General features: G+C 36.2%; 1 protein-coding gene across 1 annotated transcript; it reads left to right on the top strand.

Annotated features, from left to right (window-relative positions):
• Window positions 1-6,493: 6,493 nt before the first annotated feature.
• C5H2orf69 (chromosome 5 C2orf69 homolog) lies at window positions 6,494-17,061 on the top strand. Its single transcript, XM_010971897.3, has 2 exons — window positions 6,494-7,466; window positions 14,064-17,061. The coding sequence occupies exons 1-2, from the start codon at window positions 7,110-7,112 to the stop codon at window positions 14,889-14,891; spliced, it is 1,185 nt and encodes a 394-aa protein (XP_010970199.2). The 5' UTR covers window positions 6,494-7,109; the 3' UTR covers window positions 14,892-17,061.
• The last annotated feature ends 779 nt before the right edge of the window (window positions 17,062-17,840 follow it).

The following is a 17,840-nucleotide window of genomic DNA, read 5'->3' as shown; positions in this document are numbered from 1 at the left end:
GTGCAGAGTCCCATACAGGATTAACCCAAAGAGGAACACACCAAGTCAATAATAATCAAACTGACAAAATTAAAGATAAGGAGGAAATATTTAATCAGCAAGAGAAAAGCAGTAAATAATATACAAGGGAACTCCCATAAGATTATCAGCTGATTTTTCAGCAGAAACTCTACAGGCCAGAAAGGAGTGGCATGATATATTTAAAGTGATGAAAGGGAAAAACCCACAACCAAGAATACTCTACCCAGTAAGGATCTCATTCAGATTTGATGGATAAACAAAAAGCTTCACAGATAAGCAAAAGCTAAAAAAATTCAGCAACACCAAACAACTTTACAACAAAATGTTAAAAGAACTTTTCTAGGTAGAAAAGAAAAGGCTACAACTAGAAATAAGAAAATTACAAAATGGAAAAGCTCACTGGTAAAGGCAAACATACAGTAAAGGTAGGAAATCATCCACATACAAACTAATAGGGAAGTTGAAAGACAAAAGTAGTAAAATCATCTGTATCCACTCTAAGCAGTTAAAGGATACACAAAACAATTAGATGTAAAATATATCAAAAACAGTAATTGTGAGGGGAGGGGGGTCTGAAAGCAGGGTATCTAAAATGCATTTGAAATTGAGAGATCAGCAACTAAAACAATCATGTGTATATTTATATATACAGACTTCTATACCAAAAAGTCATGGTAACTGTAAATCAAAAATCTCTAATAGATATACACACAAAAAAGAAAGAGGAATACAAATGTAATGCTATAGTCATCAAACCACAAGAGAAGAGAACAAAAAGAAGGAGAAAAAAAGACCTACAGAAACAAATCCAAAACAATTAACAAAATGGCAGTAAGAATTTATGTATCAATAATTATCTTAAATGTAAATGGATTAAACACTCCAACCAAAAAAATATAAACTGGCTGAATGGATACAAAAACAAGACCTGTATATATACTGTTTACAAGAGAGACACATACAGGCTGAAAGTGAGGGGATGGAAAAAGATATTCCAGGGCAAATGGAAACCAAAAGAAAGCTGGAGTAGCAATACATACATCAGACAAAATAGACTTTAAAATAAAGATTGTTACAAGAGACAAAGAAGGACACTACATAACGCTCAAGGGGTCAATCCAAGAAGAAGACGTAACAATTGTAAATACATATATGCACCCAATATAGGGGCACCTCAATATATAAGGCAACTGTTAACAGACATAAAAGGAAAAATTGACAATAACACAATAATAGTGTGGGAATTTAACACCCCACTTACATCAATGGACAGATCATCCAAACAGAAAATCAATGAGAAAATATAGGCCTTAAATGATGCAACAGACCAGATGGACTTAATTGATATTTATAGAGCATTCCATCAGAAAGCAGCAGAATATACATTCTTCTCAAGTGCACATGGAACATTCTCCAGAATAGATCACACACTAGTCCACAAAGCAAGCCTCAGTAAATTTAAGAAAACTGAAATCATATCTGGCATCTTTTCTGACCACAATGCTATGAGATTAGAAATCAACTACAAGAAAAAAACCACAAAAACTGCAAACACGTGGAGGCTAAAAAATGTGCTACTAAACAATCAATGGATCACTGAAGAAATCAAAGAGGATATTAAAAAATACTTAGAGACAAATGAAAATGAAAATGCTGTGATCCAAAACCTCTGGGACACAGCAAAAGCAGTTGTAAGAGGGAAGTTTATAGTGACATAAGCTTACTTCAGGAAACAAGAAGAATCTGAAATGAACAACCTAGTCTTATACCTAAAGCAACTAGAGAAAGAAGAGCAAACAAAACCCTAAGTTAGTAGAAGGAAATGAATCATAAAGATTAGAGCAGAAATAAATAATAGAAACTAATAGTAATAGAGACTAAAAAAAAAAAAAAAACAGGAAAAATCAACGAAACTAAAAGCTGATTCTTTGAAAAGATAAACAAAATCAATAAACTTTTAGTCAGATTCATTAAGAAACAAAAGGACTGAACCCAAATTAATAAAATCAGAAACGAGAAAGGGGATGTTACAACCAACACCATAGAAATACAAGGGATAATAAAAGGCTACTATGAGCAACTAAGCCCTAACAAAAAGGACAACTTAGAACAAATGGACAATTCCTTAGGAAGGTACAATTTGCCAATACTGAACCAAGAAGAAATAGGAAATATGAATAGACCAATTACCAGTACTGAAATTGAACCAATAATTTAAGTACTCCCAAAAAACAAAAGTCCAGGACCAGATAGCTTCACAGATGAATTCTACCAAACATTTAGAGAAGAGTTAACATCTATCCTTCTGAAACTATACCAAAAAATTACAGAGGAAAGAACACTTCCGAACACATTCTGTGAGGCCACCATCACCCTGATACTGGGCAACGATATCACACATGCACACACAAAATTAAAGGCCCATATCACTTATGAATATAGATAGATACAAAAATCCTCAATAAAATACTCGCAAATCAACTCTAACAATGCATTATAAGGATCATACAACATGATCAAGTGGGATTTATCCCAGGGGTGCAAGAATTTTTCAATATCCCCAAATCATCGAATGTCATATACCATATTAACAAATTAAAGAATAAAAACCATACAATCATCTCAACAGATACAAAAAAGCTTTTGATAAAATTCAACATCCATTTATGATAAAAAAAAAAACCCTCCAGAAAGTGGGCATAGAGGGAACAGATCTCAACATAACAAAGGCCATGTATGACAAACCCACAGCTAACATCATACTTAATGGTGAAAAGCTGAAAGCATTTCCTCTAAGATCAGGAACAAGACAAGGATGCTCACTCTCACCACTTTTATTCAACATAGTTTTGGAAGTCCTAGCCATAGCAATCAGAGAAGAAAAATAAATAAAAATAATCCAAATTTGAAAAGAAGAAGTAAAACTGTCACTGTGGGTGACATGATACTATACATGGAAAACCCTAAAGAAGAGTCCAGAAAACTATTAGAGCTCATCAATGAATTTGGTAATGTTGCACAATACAAAATTAATATATAGAAATCAGTTGCATTTCTATATACTAACAATGAAATATCAGAAAAAGAAATTAAGAATATAATCCCATTTACCATCATATCAAAAAGAATAAAATACCTAGAAATAAACCTGCCTAAGTAGGCAAAGGACTTGTATTCCAAAAACTATAGGACACTGATGAAAGAACTTGAAGATTACACAAATAGATGGAAAGATATACCGTGTTGTTGGATTGAAAGAATCGATATTGTTAAAATGGCCATACTACCCAAGGCAATACATAGATTCAGTGTAATCCCTATCAAATTACCAATGACATTTTTCACAGAACTGGAACAAAAATGTCAAAATTTGTATGGAAACACAAAAGACCCTGAATAGCCAAAACAATCTTGATAAAGAAGAATGCAGCTGGGAGAATCATGCTCCCTGACTTCAGTCTATACTACAAAGCTACAGTAATCAAAACAGTATTGTACTGTCACAAAAACAGACACATAGATCAATGGAATAAGATAGAAAAGCCAGAAGTAAACCCACATACTTATGGTCAATTAATCTATGACAAATAAGGGAAGAATATACAATGGAGAAAAGACCGTCTCTTCAATAAGTGGTGCTGGAAAAACTGTCTAGCTACATGTAAAAGAATGAAATTAGAACATTCCCTAACATAATACCGCATAGAAAAATAAACTCAAAATGGACAAAAGACCTAAATGTAAGACTGGATACTGTAAAACTCCTAGAGGAAAACAGGCAGAACACTCTTTGAGATAAATCGCAGCAATGCTTTTTTCAAACCAGCTCTGATAGTAGTGGAAATAAAAGCAAAAATAAATAGCTGGGATCTAATTAAACTTAAAAGCTTTTTCTCAGCTAAGGATGCCATCAGCAAAATGAAAAGATAACCTACAGACTGGGAGAAAATATTTGCAAATGATGCAACTGACAAGGGACTAATTTCCAAAATATACAAACAGCTCATACAGCTTAGTATCAAAAAAGCAAGCAACCCAATCAAAAAATGGGCAGAAGACCTAAACAGACATCTCTCCAATGAAGACATCCAGATGGCCAACAGGCATATGAAAAGATGTTCAACATCACTAATTATTAGAGAAATGCAAATTAAAACTACAATGAGGTATCACCTCACAACAATCAGAATGGCATCATTAAAAAGTCTACAAATAATAAATGCTGGAGAGGGTGTGGAGAAAAAGGAACCCTCCTACACCATTAGTGGGTATATAAATTGGTGCAGCCACTACAGAGGACAGTATGAAGGGTTCTTTAAAAAATTAAAAATAGATTACCATATGATCTAGTAATCTCACTCCTGGACATATGTATGGAGAAAACTATAATTCAAAAAGACACATGCACCCCCAATGTTCACAGCAGCACTAAATATCCATACACAGATGAATGGATAAATAAGAAGTGGTATGTGTGTTTATATAATGGAATACTACTCAGCCATAAAAAGAATAATACCATTTGCAGCAATATAGATGGAACTGGAGATCATAATTCTAAGTGGAGTAAGCCAGAAAGAGAAAGAAAAATACCATATGATATCACTTATATGTGGAATCTAAAAAAAAAAAAAAAAAAAAAAGATACCAATGATCTTATTTACAAAACAGAAACATACTCACATAGAGAACAAACTTATGGTTATTAAGGAATAAAGGGAGTAGGAAGGGATAAATTGGGAGCCTGAAATTTGCAAATACTAACTACTATATATAAAATAGATGAACAACACATTTATATTGTATAGCACATGGAGCTATATTCAATATCTTGTGGTAACCTATAATGAAAAGGAATATGAAAATGAATATATGTATGTATATGGGTGACTGAAACATTATGCTGTACACCAGAAATTGACACAGCATTGTAAACTGACTAAACTTCAATAAAAAAGGAATGCAAATTAAACAACTAAACAAAAAGAGTCTAGAGGTAAGCTGTAGCCTTTTGGGCACTGTAAGCATAATAAAATCCTTATGAAGATCTCTGTTATAAAGGAGGAGGTAAACTCAAACAATAGGTTGCAGTAATTTTGTATATTTAAAACCTCTTGTGAGGAAGAAAAGCCCAGCTCTCAGACAGATAAAAAGAGAAACTGCTGGGCTTTCTGTGAACAGTAGTGATTTACAAAATTGGTCTTCCTGGAAAAAGAAAGAGGAGTTGGAGAAAGAAAACAGATATTACAGTAATATCAATGGGACCTATGAGAAGGAATTACAATGTTAATGACTTACCATTAAAGATATACCTCAACTGATGAATTGAGAGCAATTACTTCCTCTGGAAGTGGCTCCTCGAGGGTAATGTAAATCCTTGACTGTGGGGAAAAAAACCTTGTGCTTACTTCAGTGTGTTTCTTTAATTTGTCCTTTATACATTTATTTGTATTTCTCAAAAATGTCAGTTGTCTTACAGCTACTGAAACAAGTTTGGAGTATTTAATGATTACTACATTAATTTTCTTTTTAAAACACAAGACCTCCCCATTCCCTTCAACAGTGACAGATTCAATTAAAAGGTCACAAAAATCAAAAGCTGCATTTGGAATACATGTACCAGTTTGGGCTTTGGGATTACATTTCAGTAATCTGCTACCTAACAAGAGACAGTAATAACATGTATGTTATTCACAAAATAGAATGAAGACTGTTTTCCAAAACATGGTTACATATTTATTATTATATAATTAGCCTCTGTATTTTTAACCAGTTATTTTTAGAAAGCAGTAGTAATAACATACTTAATAATAATAAATAATTTTGATTGGTTACACTATTACAATGTCAGATGGAACTCAATAATTTAGCCCAGAGTAGGCTAGCATATTACACCTCTATTAAGTTACTAAGTGCATATAAGTAAGTGTGTATAAGAAAATTACATTTTATTTGCTCATTTGTGTTCTTACTTCAAGGCTATTTATTAATATTTGACATGTGTAGTAAAGAAAACAGTATGTGTGCTTTAAGCACACACATATATAGACTCAGAACATATATAAAGTGCCTAGTTCAACTCCTGGCCTAGAGTATGCCTCAGTAAGTGTTGGTTGTAATATTTTAAATTTTCATCATCATTATCTCCCACAAGTTTCTTTACAGTGCCTTGCCTCACAAGCACATAAGTTCAAAATACTGGACTCCCCCTCCCTTTCCCGTCTTTAGCATACGTTTAGCCTAAGCTTATTCATACACAACTGGCCACAGACGGTTGTTGGAGACCTATGACTTTCCTACTGTTCAAACTGGTTTTTGAAAACTCTAAAATAGCAAATCCCATTGGCTGCAAGCACCAACAACAGCAAACGTGTAACAATTAACGCCTTGCCCGCATTTTTCTTGTTCTAGTCCACGTGCCCAGCTACCAATCTGATATGCTGAGACTTCCTATCCAAATTAATTGCCATGAACCTAGAAATCTTTCTGTATTTACAAAAGTCGAGGGTATGAGAAGAAGGAGATTCATCCAGGGCATGTAGAAGCCTTTCCACAGAATTCTCTAATGGGACATAATTATCCTGTCACTGGGGCTGTGCCCTTTTTAAGGCTCGAAGGACTAGAAAAACCTCACCAGAAAGTTGGGCCTACCGAAGCGGCAGCATGGTATACTAAAAACTCTTGATCGTATTACGGGACAGCGACCCTCAGTCAGCCCCTGATGCGGCGCCTGTCACAACAGCAGACCTTCTCGCTCGGGGTCCTGGGTTCATTCCCTCGGGTTTTGCACCGCCTCAGGCTCTTTCCCAGACTTCCGTTCGAACCTCCCGGCCGTGGCAGAGCCCACCAATCACAAACGTCCTTCCTCGGGCCACGCCCCCTCCCGTCCCTCCGGGAACCAGAGTCGGATTTCGCGCACACCCCTCCTTCCTTTACGCACGCTGCGCGGAGACGTCGGCCTCTGACGCCGCCGTTGCCCCCGGGGCCGGCTTCCTCCTGGGCCGCTCCCGCCGACCGTTGGGCGCCCGGCCGAAGTTCCTCCTTCAGGACCTCCCCCACCCCTCGAACCGCTCTGGCGGCGGCGACCCATGTGGGGGTTCAGGCTCTTGCGGTCGCCGCCGCTGCTTCTCCTGCTGCCCCAGCTCGGAATCGGAATCGCGGCGTCCCGCTCTAAGGCCGGAACCATGAACCTGGGCAGCAGCAGCAGCAGCAGCAGCGGTGCGCTCTGCTCCGCCGCGGCCGAGGGGCGCCGGCAGCAGTGCCTGCAGCTGTCCACGGTGCCGGGAGCCGACCCGCAGCGCTGCAACGAGTTGCTCCTGCTGGCGGCGGCGGCAGCGGCTGCCGGGGAGGGACCGGAACGGCGGGACCTCTCTGGGAACCCGGCGAAGGAGGAGCCGCAACCGCCGCCCCAGCATCACGTTCTCTATTTTCCCGGGGATGTGCAGGTAACCTGCGGCCTGCCTAGGCACCTGTTCCTTCCTCTTGTGCATATGTAAATTCTCTAGATTCTTCCCTCGTAGCTGGTGCCCGGTTCCTTCGCTCGCCTGAACACACCCACTCATGCGCTAACCGGGGTGGCTTCACGAAATCTGAAACCGCCCCTTCCACGCCCCTGACCCCCTCCTCATAGAGCCCCAGAGGGAAGGTGTCCTTGGAGGGCTATGACTTCAGAAGAGACCCCTTGTCAGTCCAGGCTACGAGGGAGTGGAATTTAAGATACATGAATATTTATTTTATAACTTGGTTTCTCAGAGGAGGGGGGGCAGGAGACTGAGAGATGATTTTTAAATTAACTTAGTATGCAGTATTCAAAAAAACGCTGGCAGTTAGTAAAAAGCAAACAAGTAAACAGAAAAATTAGTACAAGGGTGTGACACTCTAGTAACCCTAAGAAAGGGAGAATGGGTGGAAGAAAAAGGACAGTAATTGCCAAGCATGTCAATATTTTGATGTTCACCTAAATTCTGTACTTTTGTTTTTGTGTGTGATTTTATCTGTTACTGATTTTGTGGCTGCAAGCAAATATCCGAGAATATGTTGCCCTGGAAAGCTGGGTCTTAATCTAGATCTTAATCTAGAACTACGTTGTCTAATAAGGTAGCTGTTAGCTAGATGTGGCTATTTAAATTAATTAAAATTAAATAAAATTAAAAATCCAGTTCTTTAGTCGCACTAGCTGCATTTCCAGGGCTCAGTAACACCTAAGGTTTGTATGTGCCAAGATTTGGACAGTGCAAATACAGAGCACTTTCACAGAACATTTCCATTGTGGCAGAAAGTTCTCTTGGGTAGTGCTTGGATGTAGACAAGTAAAGATAGAATATGGCTAGATATGGGAAACAATATTAGTTTATTGTTTTTGAAATTAATGCTTTAAAATAGTAGATTTACGAACTTTGTGTCCCAAGTCACATGACAGTGAAGGTATATGTAGTTTTTTCTCTTGCCCTCCAAATGATTTACTGGTCTAGTATACTGCTAATAAAAAAAAAACTGTGAAAAAACTAATATTTAGATTTAAGAAAAAAACTTTAATTTACTCCAGTGATGCCCTTTGCCCAGTTTGAGAAAACAGCATGACATTGCTGGCAGCAATTTCTCGAGTTTTATGGAACAGCTACTGTGTGCATCTGTAATGATGATGATGATACTAATGATAACTAACCTTCACTGAACACCTACTAAGTGTTTTTAAAGTGTGCCAGTCAGAATGTAACAAAGTCTTCAGATGAAGTCTAAAAAGTGCTAAATATAGAGTTGGAGTAATACCTCCTTTCCTTTTGACATCATCTGTTTCTTTAGCCTGAGATTCCATTAGCTTTTTGGACAGTGATATACTGTTGATTTATGCAGAGTATGACGTGCACTAAAAACCCAGGTCTTTTAGAGAAGAGGTAGAGGATAATGCATCAGAGGCTCTGAGGCCAGATTGCCTAGTTTAAACCCTGATTCTGCACTTTTTAAGCTATGAAGTCTCTAGCCAGTTGTTAAATCTCTCTGTATTGTAGCTGCCTCAACTACAAAATGGGAATAACAATGTATACGATATCAGTGAGGATTAAAAATGTGAATACCCAATGAGTTACATTCCTTTTTATCTTTCTGATGACCTTTTTAATTATTGGGGTGTACTGTCCTTGGATTTTTCCTCTGACTACCTTTACTCCCTTCGTGATCTCTTTCAGTCTTTGCCTTTACATACTACCTCATACTGTGACAACCTTCAACATTTGTGTTCTATCCTAGACATATTCCTGGAACTTTAGGCTTACCAATTGCATATACGATATTTCCTTTTGGACATTTAATAGATATCTCAAACCTAAACTCTCTGGATCATTACCCCTAAACTTGCTCTTCCTTAGGTAAAGGAAACTCTTCCTATTTAGTTCAAGTTAGAAATGTTGAAGTTACCCTTTTGTCTTCTCTTAATACACTATAGCAAATAAAGTGGCTTTACCTTCTAAATGTATCTAGAAGTGATCAGAATAATCATTTAAAAATCTAAGTCAAATCATACCACACCTCTGTTCAAAACTCTCCAGTAGCTCCTATGTCACCCCACACAAAAGCCAGAGTCCTCTTGATGGCCTACAAGGCGCTTCACTATCTTTACCTTTTCCCACCCTGTTCCTTTTCTGACTGTCTGCCTTTTCTGTTTTACTCTGCTCCAGCCGCACCAGCTTCATATTGTTCATGGTAGGGACGCTTGACCTCAAAAGCCTTGCACATACCGCCTGGAACAATTTTCCTGCAGATATCTGTAAGGATTCATTACTTCACCTATTTCAAGTCTTTGCTCAAAAATCACCTTAACAATGAGGCCTTTTCTGACCATTCTATTTAATAGTCATACATGTGCACAGGATCCCTGTCAACTTCTTTATTTTAATTCATTTCATTTACTATATTAGTTACTCATTTCAGTTTTTGTTTGTCTTCCACTAGTACGATGACAGCTTCTTGTCTGTTCTCTTCACTGTTACATCTGTGATGCTTAGTGACTGGCACAAAGGAGGTGCTCAGTAGATAACTTGTTGAATGAATGAATATATGTAAGTTGCTTTGAACAGTGTGTTAAGTGCTTTATAATTATTATATGAAATGCTTTTAGGCTCAGATTTCCTTGTCTTTGCACATGGTTCTTTTGAGCCGAATGTTTATCCTTATGAAATTGCCCTGTTAGATGTAGCTCCTCTTTTTACTGTGTTGCTCCTTTTAGAACCCTTATTTTGGTTTGTATCGTATATAGGTAAAGTGAGCATTCTTTCTGTATCTTTATTTTTAATTTGGGTAATTTTTTAAAAAATTTGGGTAAATATTGAACAGAATAGGAAGGACCAAACAGAACTTTGTAAGGTACTGTTAGCAGCTTTGCCTCATCTTAACACAGATTTATTATTTGGTGTTAATTGTATCTGGTTGTCCATGAAATTTTAAATCCTAATTACCCTTACTTTCTTGATGTTCCTTTTGCAGTCATCTTTTGCTGTATGTCCTGTTTTATTCTGTGCTTGTCCGTTTATGATGTGAATTACAGGAAAGCTGAGGCCATAGTAACTCACATTTCTTTAGGAACCCTTTATGTTTTTCTTATCAGTAATGATTTTGGAGGGAGATCAGAATTTTTTTAAGTACATACTTTCGAATTTTTTTGAGTTACCTTGCTTTTTAAATCCTCAGGATATAGAATTATACTTACCTCTTTTTTTTTAAAGCATAAACTTACAATTGATAAATTTTGACAAGTACAATTATGTAACCATAACAGCAATTACATAATACAGCATCTCTACCACCCTAAAAAGCACCCTTGTGCCCTACTTCCGTCAGTATCCTTTCTCAGCCATAGGCAACAACTGATCTGTTTTCCTTCACTATAGTTTTGCCTCTTCTAGATTTTCATTAGTTAGGAATCATACAGTATGTAGTCTTGTGTCTAGCTATTTGGCCTAGTCTAATGCTTTTGAAATTCATTCTCAGTGTTGCCTTCATCAGGAGTTCATTCTTCAATGCCAAGTAGTTTTCCATGTATGGATATACAGTTTACTTACCCATTCAGTAGTTCGTGAACATTTGGGTCATTTCTGGTTTTAACCTTTAAAAGCTTTTGCTTTCCTAAACACTGGGATATGTAGATGATCATGTCCCAAGTGTATGTCCTGGTGGGTAGGAAAAGACTTAAGTTCTCCTTTGTGTCTCTCCTTTACTACTCACACCGTTACCACACTCAGAACACTCTGACAACAGATGTGTAGGTTTTTTCCCCCACACCAAGTAATTCTCTGCAACACCATCTGTCCTATAATTCAGTTCAGTTCTGACACTGTCTACCTGGAGCTCAGGCAAATGGATGCCCATTGTAAGTCCCAGTCATCACCTGTACTGCTGACTGACCAGCTATAAACTGAGATTCACACAGTACCCTCCTTGGGTTTAGTTAATTTGCTAGAATGGCTCACAGAACTTTGGAAAACATTTTACATACTGTTTACCCATTTATTATGAAAGGATAGGATAAAAGATACAGATGAACATCTGGATGGAAGAGATGCACAGGGCAGGCTATGTGGGAAGAGGTGCAGAGCTTCCATGCCTCTCTGAGTACACTGCTCTCCTAGCACTTGCACGTGTTCACCAACCTGGAAGCTATCTGAACCTGTACTTCGGGGATTTTTATGGAGGCTTCATTGCATTAGTATGATCAGTCATTAACTTCATTTCCAGTTTGTCTCTGGAGAATGGGGAGTGGTGTTGAAAGTTCGGAAATTCTAATCATGTCCTGGTCTTTCTGGTGACCAGCCCCTATCAACCAGGAAATTCCAGGGTTTTAGGAGCTCTGTGCCAGGAACCAGGGGCGGGCAGACACACACACACACACACACACACACACACACACACACACACACACACACACACACACACACACACACACTCTCTCTCTCTCTCTCTCTCTCTCTCTCTCTCTCTCTCTCTCTCTCTCTCTCTCTCTCTCTCTATTATTTCACATCTGGTCACGTAGCCTGGGGCTTCCTGTGCTGTGTCAGGTAGCCTTCTTAGGCTAGTTCCTGTTATAGTCCTAGCTTTTTCACATGGAATGTCTACTTTATGCTCAGCAAAGATGCCCCTTGACACATTTTTTATGGAACTTATAGCTTATACCCCATATAGCTCTCCTTGCTCTGCTGTAAGAGTAGTCCACCTAGGTCACCTCTTTATCATAAATGTCTCCAAACTCTTGGAGACACATGTCAAGTTTTTCTAAAAATCCTTTGTGCCTGTACTTCAGTGGCAATATGGGATAGGCCTCTCTAAGTTTCTGCAGATCAGCGAGCATCTACCTGTGGAGTAAGCACCTCTCAGTCTCTCCAGGAGGTTCTCTTGCCACCTGCCTCACTGGGGATGAGAAGCATGCCTCCTACCCTGTAACCCCTACAGGGAGAGTAAGTGCATTGCATTCCCAGCTGGGATGAAAAATCTCTCAAAAGAAAACCCTTTCTTCCCACATCCTTTGACCTTTTCTGTGGATTGGCCTTGGGTAATAGCCTTAGTCTAATCAATGAACTAAATTTTTAATTGTATTTAAGTTTAGAGTTAAAAACTGATACTCAGTCTGGTTCCTGGAAAACTTTTAAGTGTATTTGAACAACTAGGGTATGTGAATCTACTTTTGCAACTGTAAATTTTATGAAATCTAAATTCAGATCAAGTATTTCCGATGACAATTTAGCACCCAAACTGAAATGTGTTATAAGTGTAAAATATACACTGGATTTCAAAGACTTAGTAAGAAAAAGAAATGTAATAGTCTCAGTATTTTTTACATTGGTTACATGTTGAAATGATAATATACTGGATATATTGGGCTCAAAAAATATATTATTAAACATAATTGCACTTGTTAACTTTTTACTTTTCTTAATGTTGCTGCTAGAAAATTTTATGTGTGGCTCATGTTGTATTTCTGTCGGACAGTGCTGCTCTGTTTACTTATGGAGTTGTTTATTGTGCATTTCTGTACTAGAATGTGTACTCCATATGGGCAGGGTTTTGTCTGTCCTGATCCATGACCAGTCTGTAGGTATCCAGTAAATTTTATAGAATAAATGAATAAATTTGAGTGAATTTTCCTTTTTTAAAAAAGCTATTATGAATAAAAATTAAAAGGAAAACATAATTTATATGCATGCCCTAGAACCTAAACAAAAAGTTATTAAAATATGTAGAATACTTATAAATAAGATCCATTTTTAAGAAGTCAAAAGATATGAACAGGCACAAGTAGAAATCCAGATGGTTAATAAATATATGAATAAAATTTCAACTTCATTTAAATTTTTAATAAATTCAAATTAGAATAAGTTATCCTGTGACAGTGAAATTTAACAAAGATAAAAGAAAAAATTATACATACTTCTCTGGAAGATAGTATTGTAGTCTATTTAATCAACCTTAAATTATAAATATTCTTTGAGCTACTTTTTCCACATCTAGGAATTTATTTTTAAGGATGTAATCACAGATGTATGAAAGATTTTTCTGTAATGTTCACTGCTGCTTTCTAATACCAAAATTGAAATCAAACATAGCATTCAGGTTGCTGGAGTAATCCAGAGAGGGAGTTCAGGATTGCAGCTTTAATAGGAAAATAATTTAAAATTCTGCTTTGGTCAGAAAGTCTGCCTAATAAACCAAATTGTAATTTTCAGTTAATGTGTTAAGAATAATAAAGATCATATGTATACTAGATAAAATCTATTAAAATATTTATAATCTTTCTAAGTTTTCTTTTTAAAATTTCTACTATGCTGTTTAGCTATATGTTATAACCCTGTCTTTTGATGGATTTGAGGCTTAAACTGAAGAAGTGACTTGTTTAAAATCTTATAACCAGAAAGTAATAGATTTATAGTTTTCATGTGTAGTACATTAGCTATAGGTCATTATAACCTCCTCCACAATAAAAATGGGAAACTAATTTTTTGGAAATAATTTTATATAAATGTGTGCTTAATGTTTGTTTCATCTTTCTTACTTTTCAGAATTACCATGAAATTATGACTCGTCATCCTGAGAATTACCAGTGGGAAAACTGGAGTCTAGAAAATGTTGCCACCACTTTAGCCCATCGGTTCCCCAATAGTTATATTTGGGTGATAAAGTGTTCCCGAATGCATTTGCACAAATTCAGCTGCTATGACAATTTTGTGAAAAGTAATATGTTTGGTGCTCCAGAACACAATACTGACTTTGGAGCTTTTAAGCACCTTTATATGTTATTAGTTAATGCTTTTAACTTAAGTCAGAAGAGCTTGCTATCCAAGAAGAATATGAAAGATTTGAATAAGGACTCCAAAGCATCTAATTGTAGATCCAGTTCTTCTCATACTACTAATGGTTGCCAGGGAGAAAAAGAGAGGACCTGTGAAAAATTTGATGAGTCTGCCATGAGCTTTTATCCACCATCACTAAACGGTGCTTCTTTTACTTTGATTGGATTCAGTAAAGGTTGTGTTGTTTTGAATCAGTTGCTTTTTGAATTGAAAGAAGCCAAGAAAGAGAAGAACATAGATACTTTTATCAAAAGCATAAAAACAATGTACTGGCTGGATGGCGGTCATTCTGGAGGAAGCAATACTTGGGTTACTCATCCAGAAGTCTTGAAAGAATTTGCACAAACAGGGATAATTGTTCATACCCATGTAACACCTTATCAAGTACATGACCCAATGAGATCTTGGATTGGAAAGGAGCACAAGAAATTTGTTCAGATACTTGGAGATTTTGGTATGCAGGTGACTAGCCAAATTCATTTTGCAAACGAAGCTCCTTCCATAGAGAATCACTTCAGGGTTCATGAAGTATTTTGAGACTACAGTGTTATTAATGTACTTGTTCAGTGGAGGAGCAGAAGCACTTTGAGTGTTATAAATGCAGATGAGATGTAATTCATAGATGCATTGACAGGGTTTTTTTGATGGGGGGTGGGGGGAAGGAAGCACACATTCCTAAAATATGAGTGTAATGTGCAATAGTATTCCTTGCTTGTGAATGTGAATAGTTTTTAATTTGGACTGGGTTAGAATTAGTTCATTTGAAATCTAAAAGGTGGTTTGTGATAATCCTACGAGGAGATACAAGATCCTTAAGAATTATAGTTATGATACAATCCTTATAAAAGGCAATTAAGATTGTTATTGTTGGAACTAGTTTATTTTCTGAGTAATGTTTAAAACTAATTTTGGTGATACTCTAACAGTAATTAGCTGTTTTGGCACTCAAAACTTTTGAGTAGAAACACTATTTTTCTTCAAAGCGAAGGCACACTGATATTTTCCATCGTTTTGCAATAACTCTACCCTGCCTCTTATGTTTATAAACTCATGGAGTCATTCTTTAATGTGCCACCAAGTCTTCTCTTGCAAGTCAAAATGTATTTGTTTCTAAATATCTAAGAACGTGCAGTAGTGTAAAGTTGGCTTTAAAAAATATTGCACTTAAGCACCATGGCTTAATTTTTCATTGACAATTTTTGGATAAGACATTTTGGAGTTTCTCAAATTTTGGCAAAAAAAGTTATTTTGGAAAATTGTTTTAAATTGAACATAATTATGTATATTGGGTAAAAATATAGTACAGATTTAAAATCATTTCATTATATCAGCCTTTTAAAAGAAATCGACTTAGGTGAAATATTAATAATACTCTATTTGATAGTGCTGTATTGAAAAGGAGACAGATTCTGTAGGTCTAAGTCAGTGTTTCTCCTGAAGCATGAGTTTGTCTGCCAAATGAAAGCAGCTCTCTTTGGCCAAAATGCAAAATTATATTGCTATTAGAAAAATTAAAAGGGAAAATTTGAAGACACAAATGATTTAATTTTGGCTCAAAAACTGAATTTGCTTAACAGTGCTACATAATTTGGGTGAGGTTTCCTTCTGCCCATTTTTCTTGACCTAGATAAATACATTTTGAAAAACCAAGATCTAATGAATGTCAACCAACATTGAAACTTTGTGTGATTACAGTAAAAGGTGAGCAGTCATTTTAAAATTATTAATAATTAGCTTTTTCAGGTCATGAAATAACTAAGCAAAGAAGTAACATGCTGCTTTCAGACTGAAAAAAAAAAGACTGAATCTTAATATCTTAATAACCCAGAGGGCCTAAAATTATAAAATAATTAAAATGTTAATTTCTTGGTTTCTTCCCAGAATTGTATTTTAATGACTCTATACATTCCAAATATTCAGACTTATGAGAAAGGAATTTTACTTACCAAATGCTTAAAAATAACATCCTTTAATTCTGTGAACTACAGAATAATATCTTTTTAATTTTTTTTTAAAGGATGAAGTACAGTTTTATATTGCTTCAGTTTAAATACCTGCTGTTTCTTTTGAGACCAAATTCCCAACAAGGAAATAAGTCAGCCTAATTCTAGCATTTTATTTATTACCTTGTCTTAAAGCACCATGATTGATTGGATGGCTTTCTTCAATGTGTTTAATAATCCTTGGTTAAATTTATGTGTATCTAATGTAAAATAGCTAAGTTACTGAATGCTTTAATGAGAGGAGAAGAAAAGGCATTTATTTTTACAGGATTAACTAAAATGGAAAAACTGTGGCTTTTTGCCAAAAGAGTTCATTTAAAAATCTGAGATATTTAAAAATCTAGTCCTTGGAGCTCTCTAGTCTTGTGAATGCTTAATTGTAATTGTTGTATGTTAAATGGATATTAAGAATAATTCACTAAACACCTGGAACTGTCTGTCAAAATGAGACTGTTGAAAAGTAGAAATATTTTCTTGAATGAAAATATATTCAGGTTGATCGTTATTCAAATATTTTAATACTTAAAATTTGTTCTTTCTCCGCATTTGTTTAAAACTATTATAAATATTAGTGCATCCTTTTGGATTGTGCCTTTGTATCTGAGTCATGAAAGAGTCAACTGAGAAAGTAGTCATACAAATAATGTGAAAGTTGTTACTGCCACAGCATGAATGTATAATTGTATTAAATTTAATCCACAGAAGTCTGTTTGGATGTACTGTATGTTATTAGATTTGTTAAAACTTCAGCTCATTATTTGGAAGGAAGCTGTTTCCATTTTGCCAGTTTGGGTTTGTGTATGTTTTCAGTAACCTCTGTGTTTTTTCATACGAGCAACTTTGAACCTTTCCTGTAAAAATACATCTCTTCTCTCCTTTAAATTGTTCCACAAAATTTAGCATTATTTCCTTCTGGTGGGTTTCCTAAAGAAGAAAATCTCTGAAAAATAAGTAAGTTCTTCCTTTTCTGTGCTAATCATCCCAGTATCTGCATTCCTTTAGCTGTCATCAAGAGACTTGATTAGAGTATAATGTGATCTATTTTTGGTTTTATTCATGCAGTAATATCTAAGCCCCACCAAGGGCAAGGAAGGTCTAGGCACTGAGGATACAATACAGACAAAACAGTCCCAGCATGTGAGTGTGGGAATGTGTAATAGACTGACTTCAGTGGTAAAATATGAAACAAAAGGTATTATTCTTCAAAGAGCTGTTCTGTTATACTTCATTTAAGAGATAAACGCTTTAGAGGATAAGATCTACATGTAGATAGACCTTCTCTGCAAATTAACGTTGCTCTTTAGAGGCAGAGAGGCCAAGCAGCTCTTGGCGGTAGAGACAGGCAGTCACTTAGGATGGTCATTTTAGTATCCCATTTAATGGAACTTGAAAAAACAGAATATAACTTAGGTGTATGTAAGACACCCAAACACCAGTGGCCTGTATGCTTGAAACAAGATTGTAGGGTAACACCAGAGATAGG

Source organism: Camelus bactrianus, chromosome 5, assembly GCF_048773025.1.
Source record: "Camelus bactrianus isolate YW-2024 breed Bactrian camel chromosome 5, ASM4877302v1, whole genome shotgun sequence".
In the NCBI taxonomy this organism is placed as follows: domain Eukaryota; kingdom Metazoa; phylum Chordata; class Mammalia; order Artiodactyla; family Camelidae; genus Camelus; species Camelus bactrianus.
This window is presented reverse-complemented; position numbering and strand designations above follow the sequence as displayed.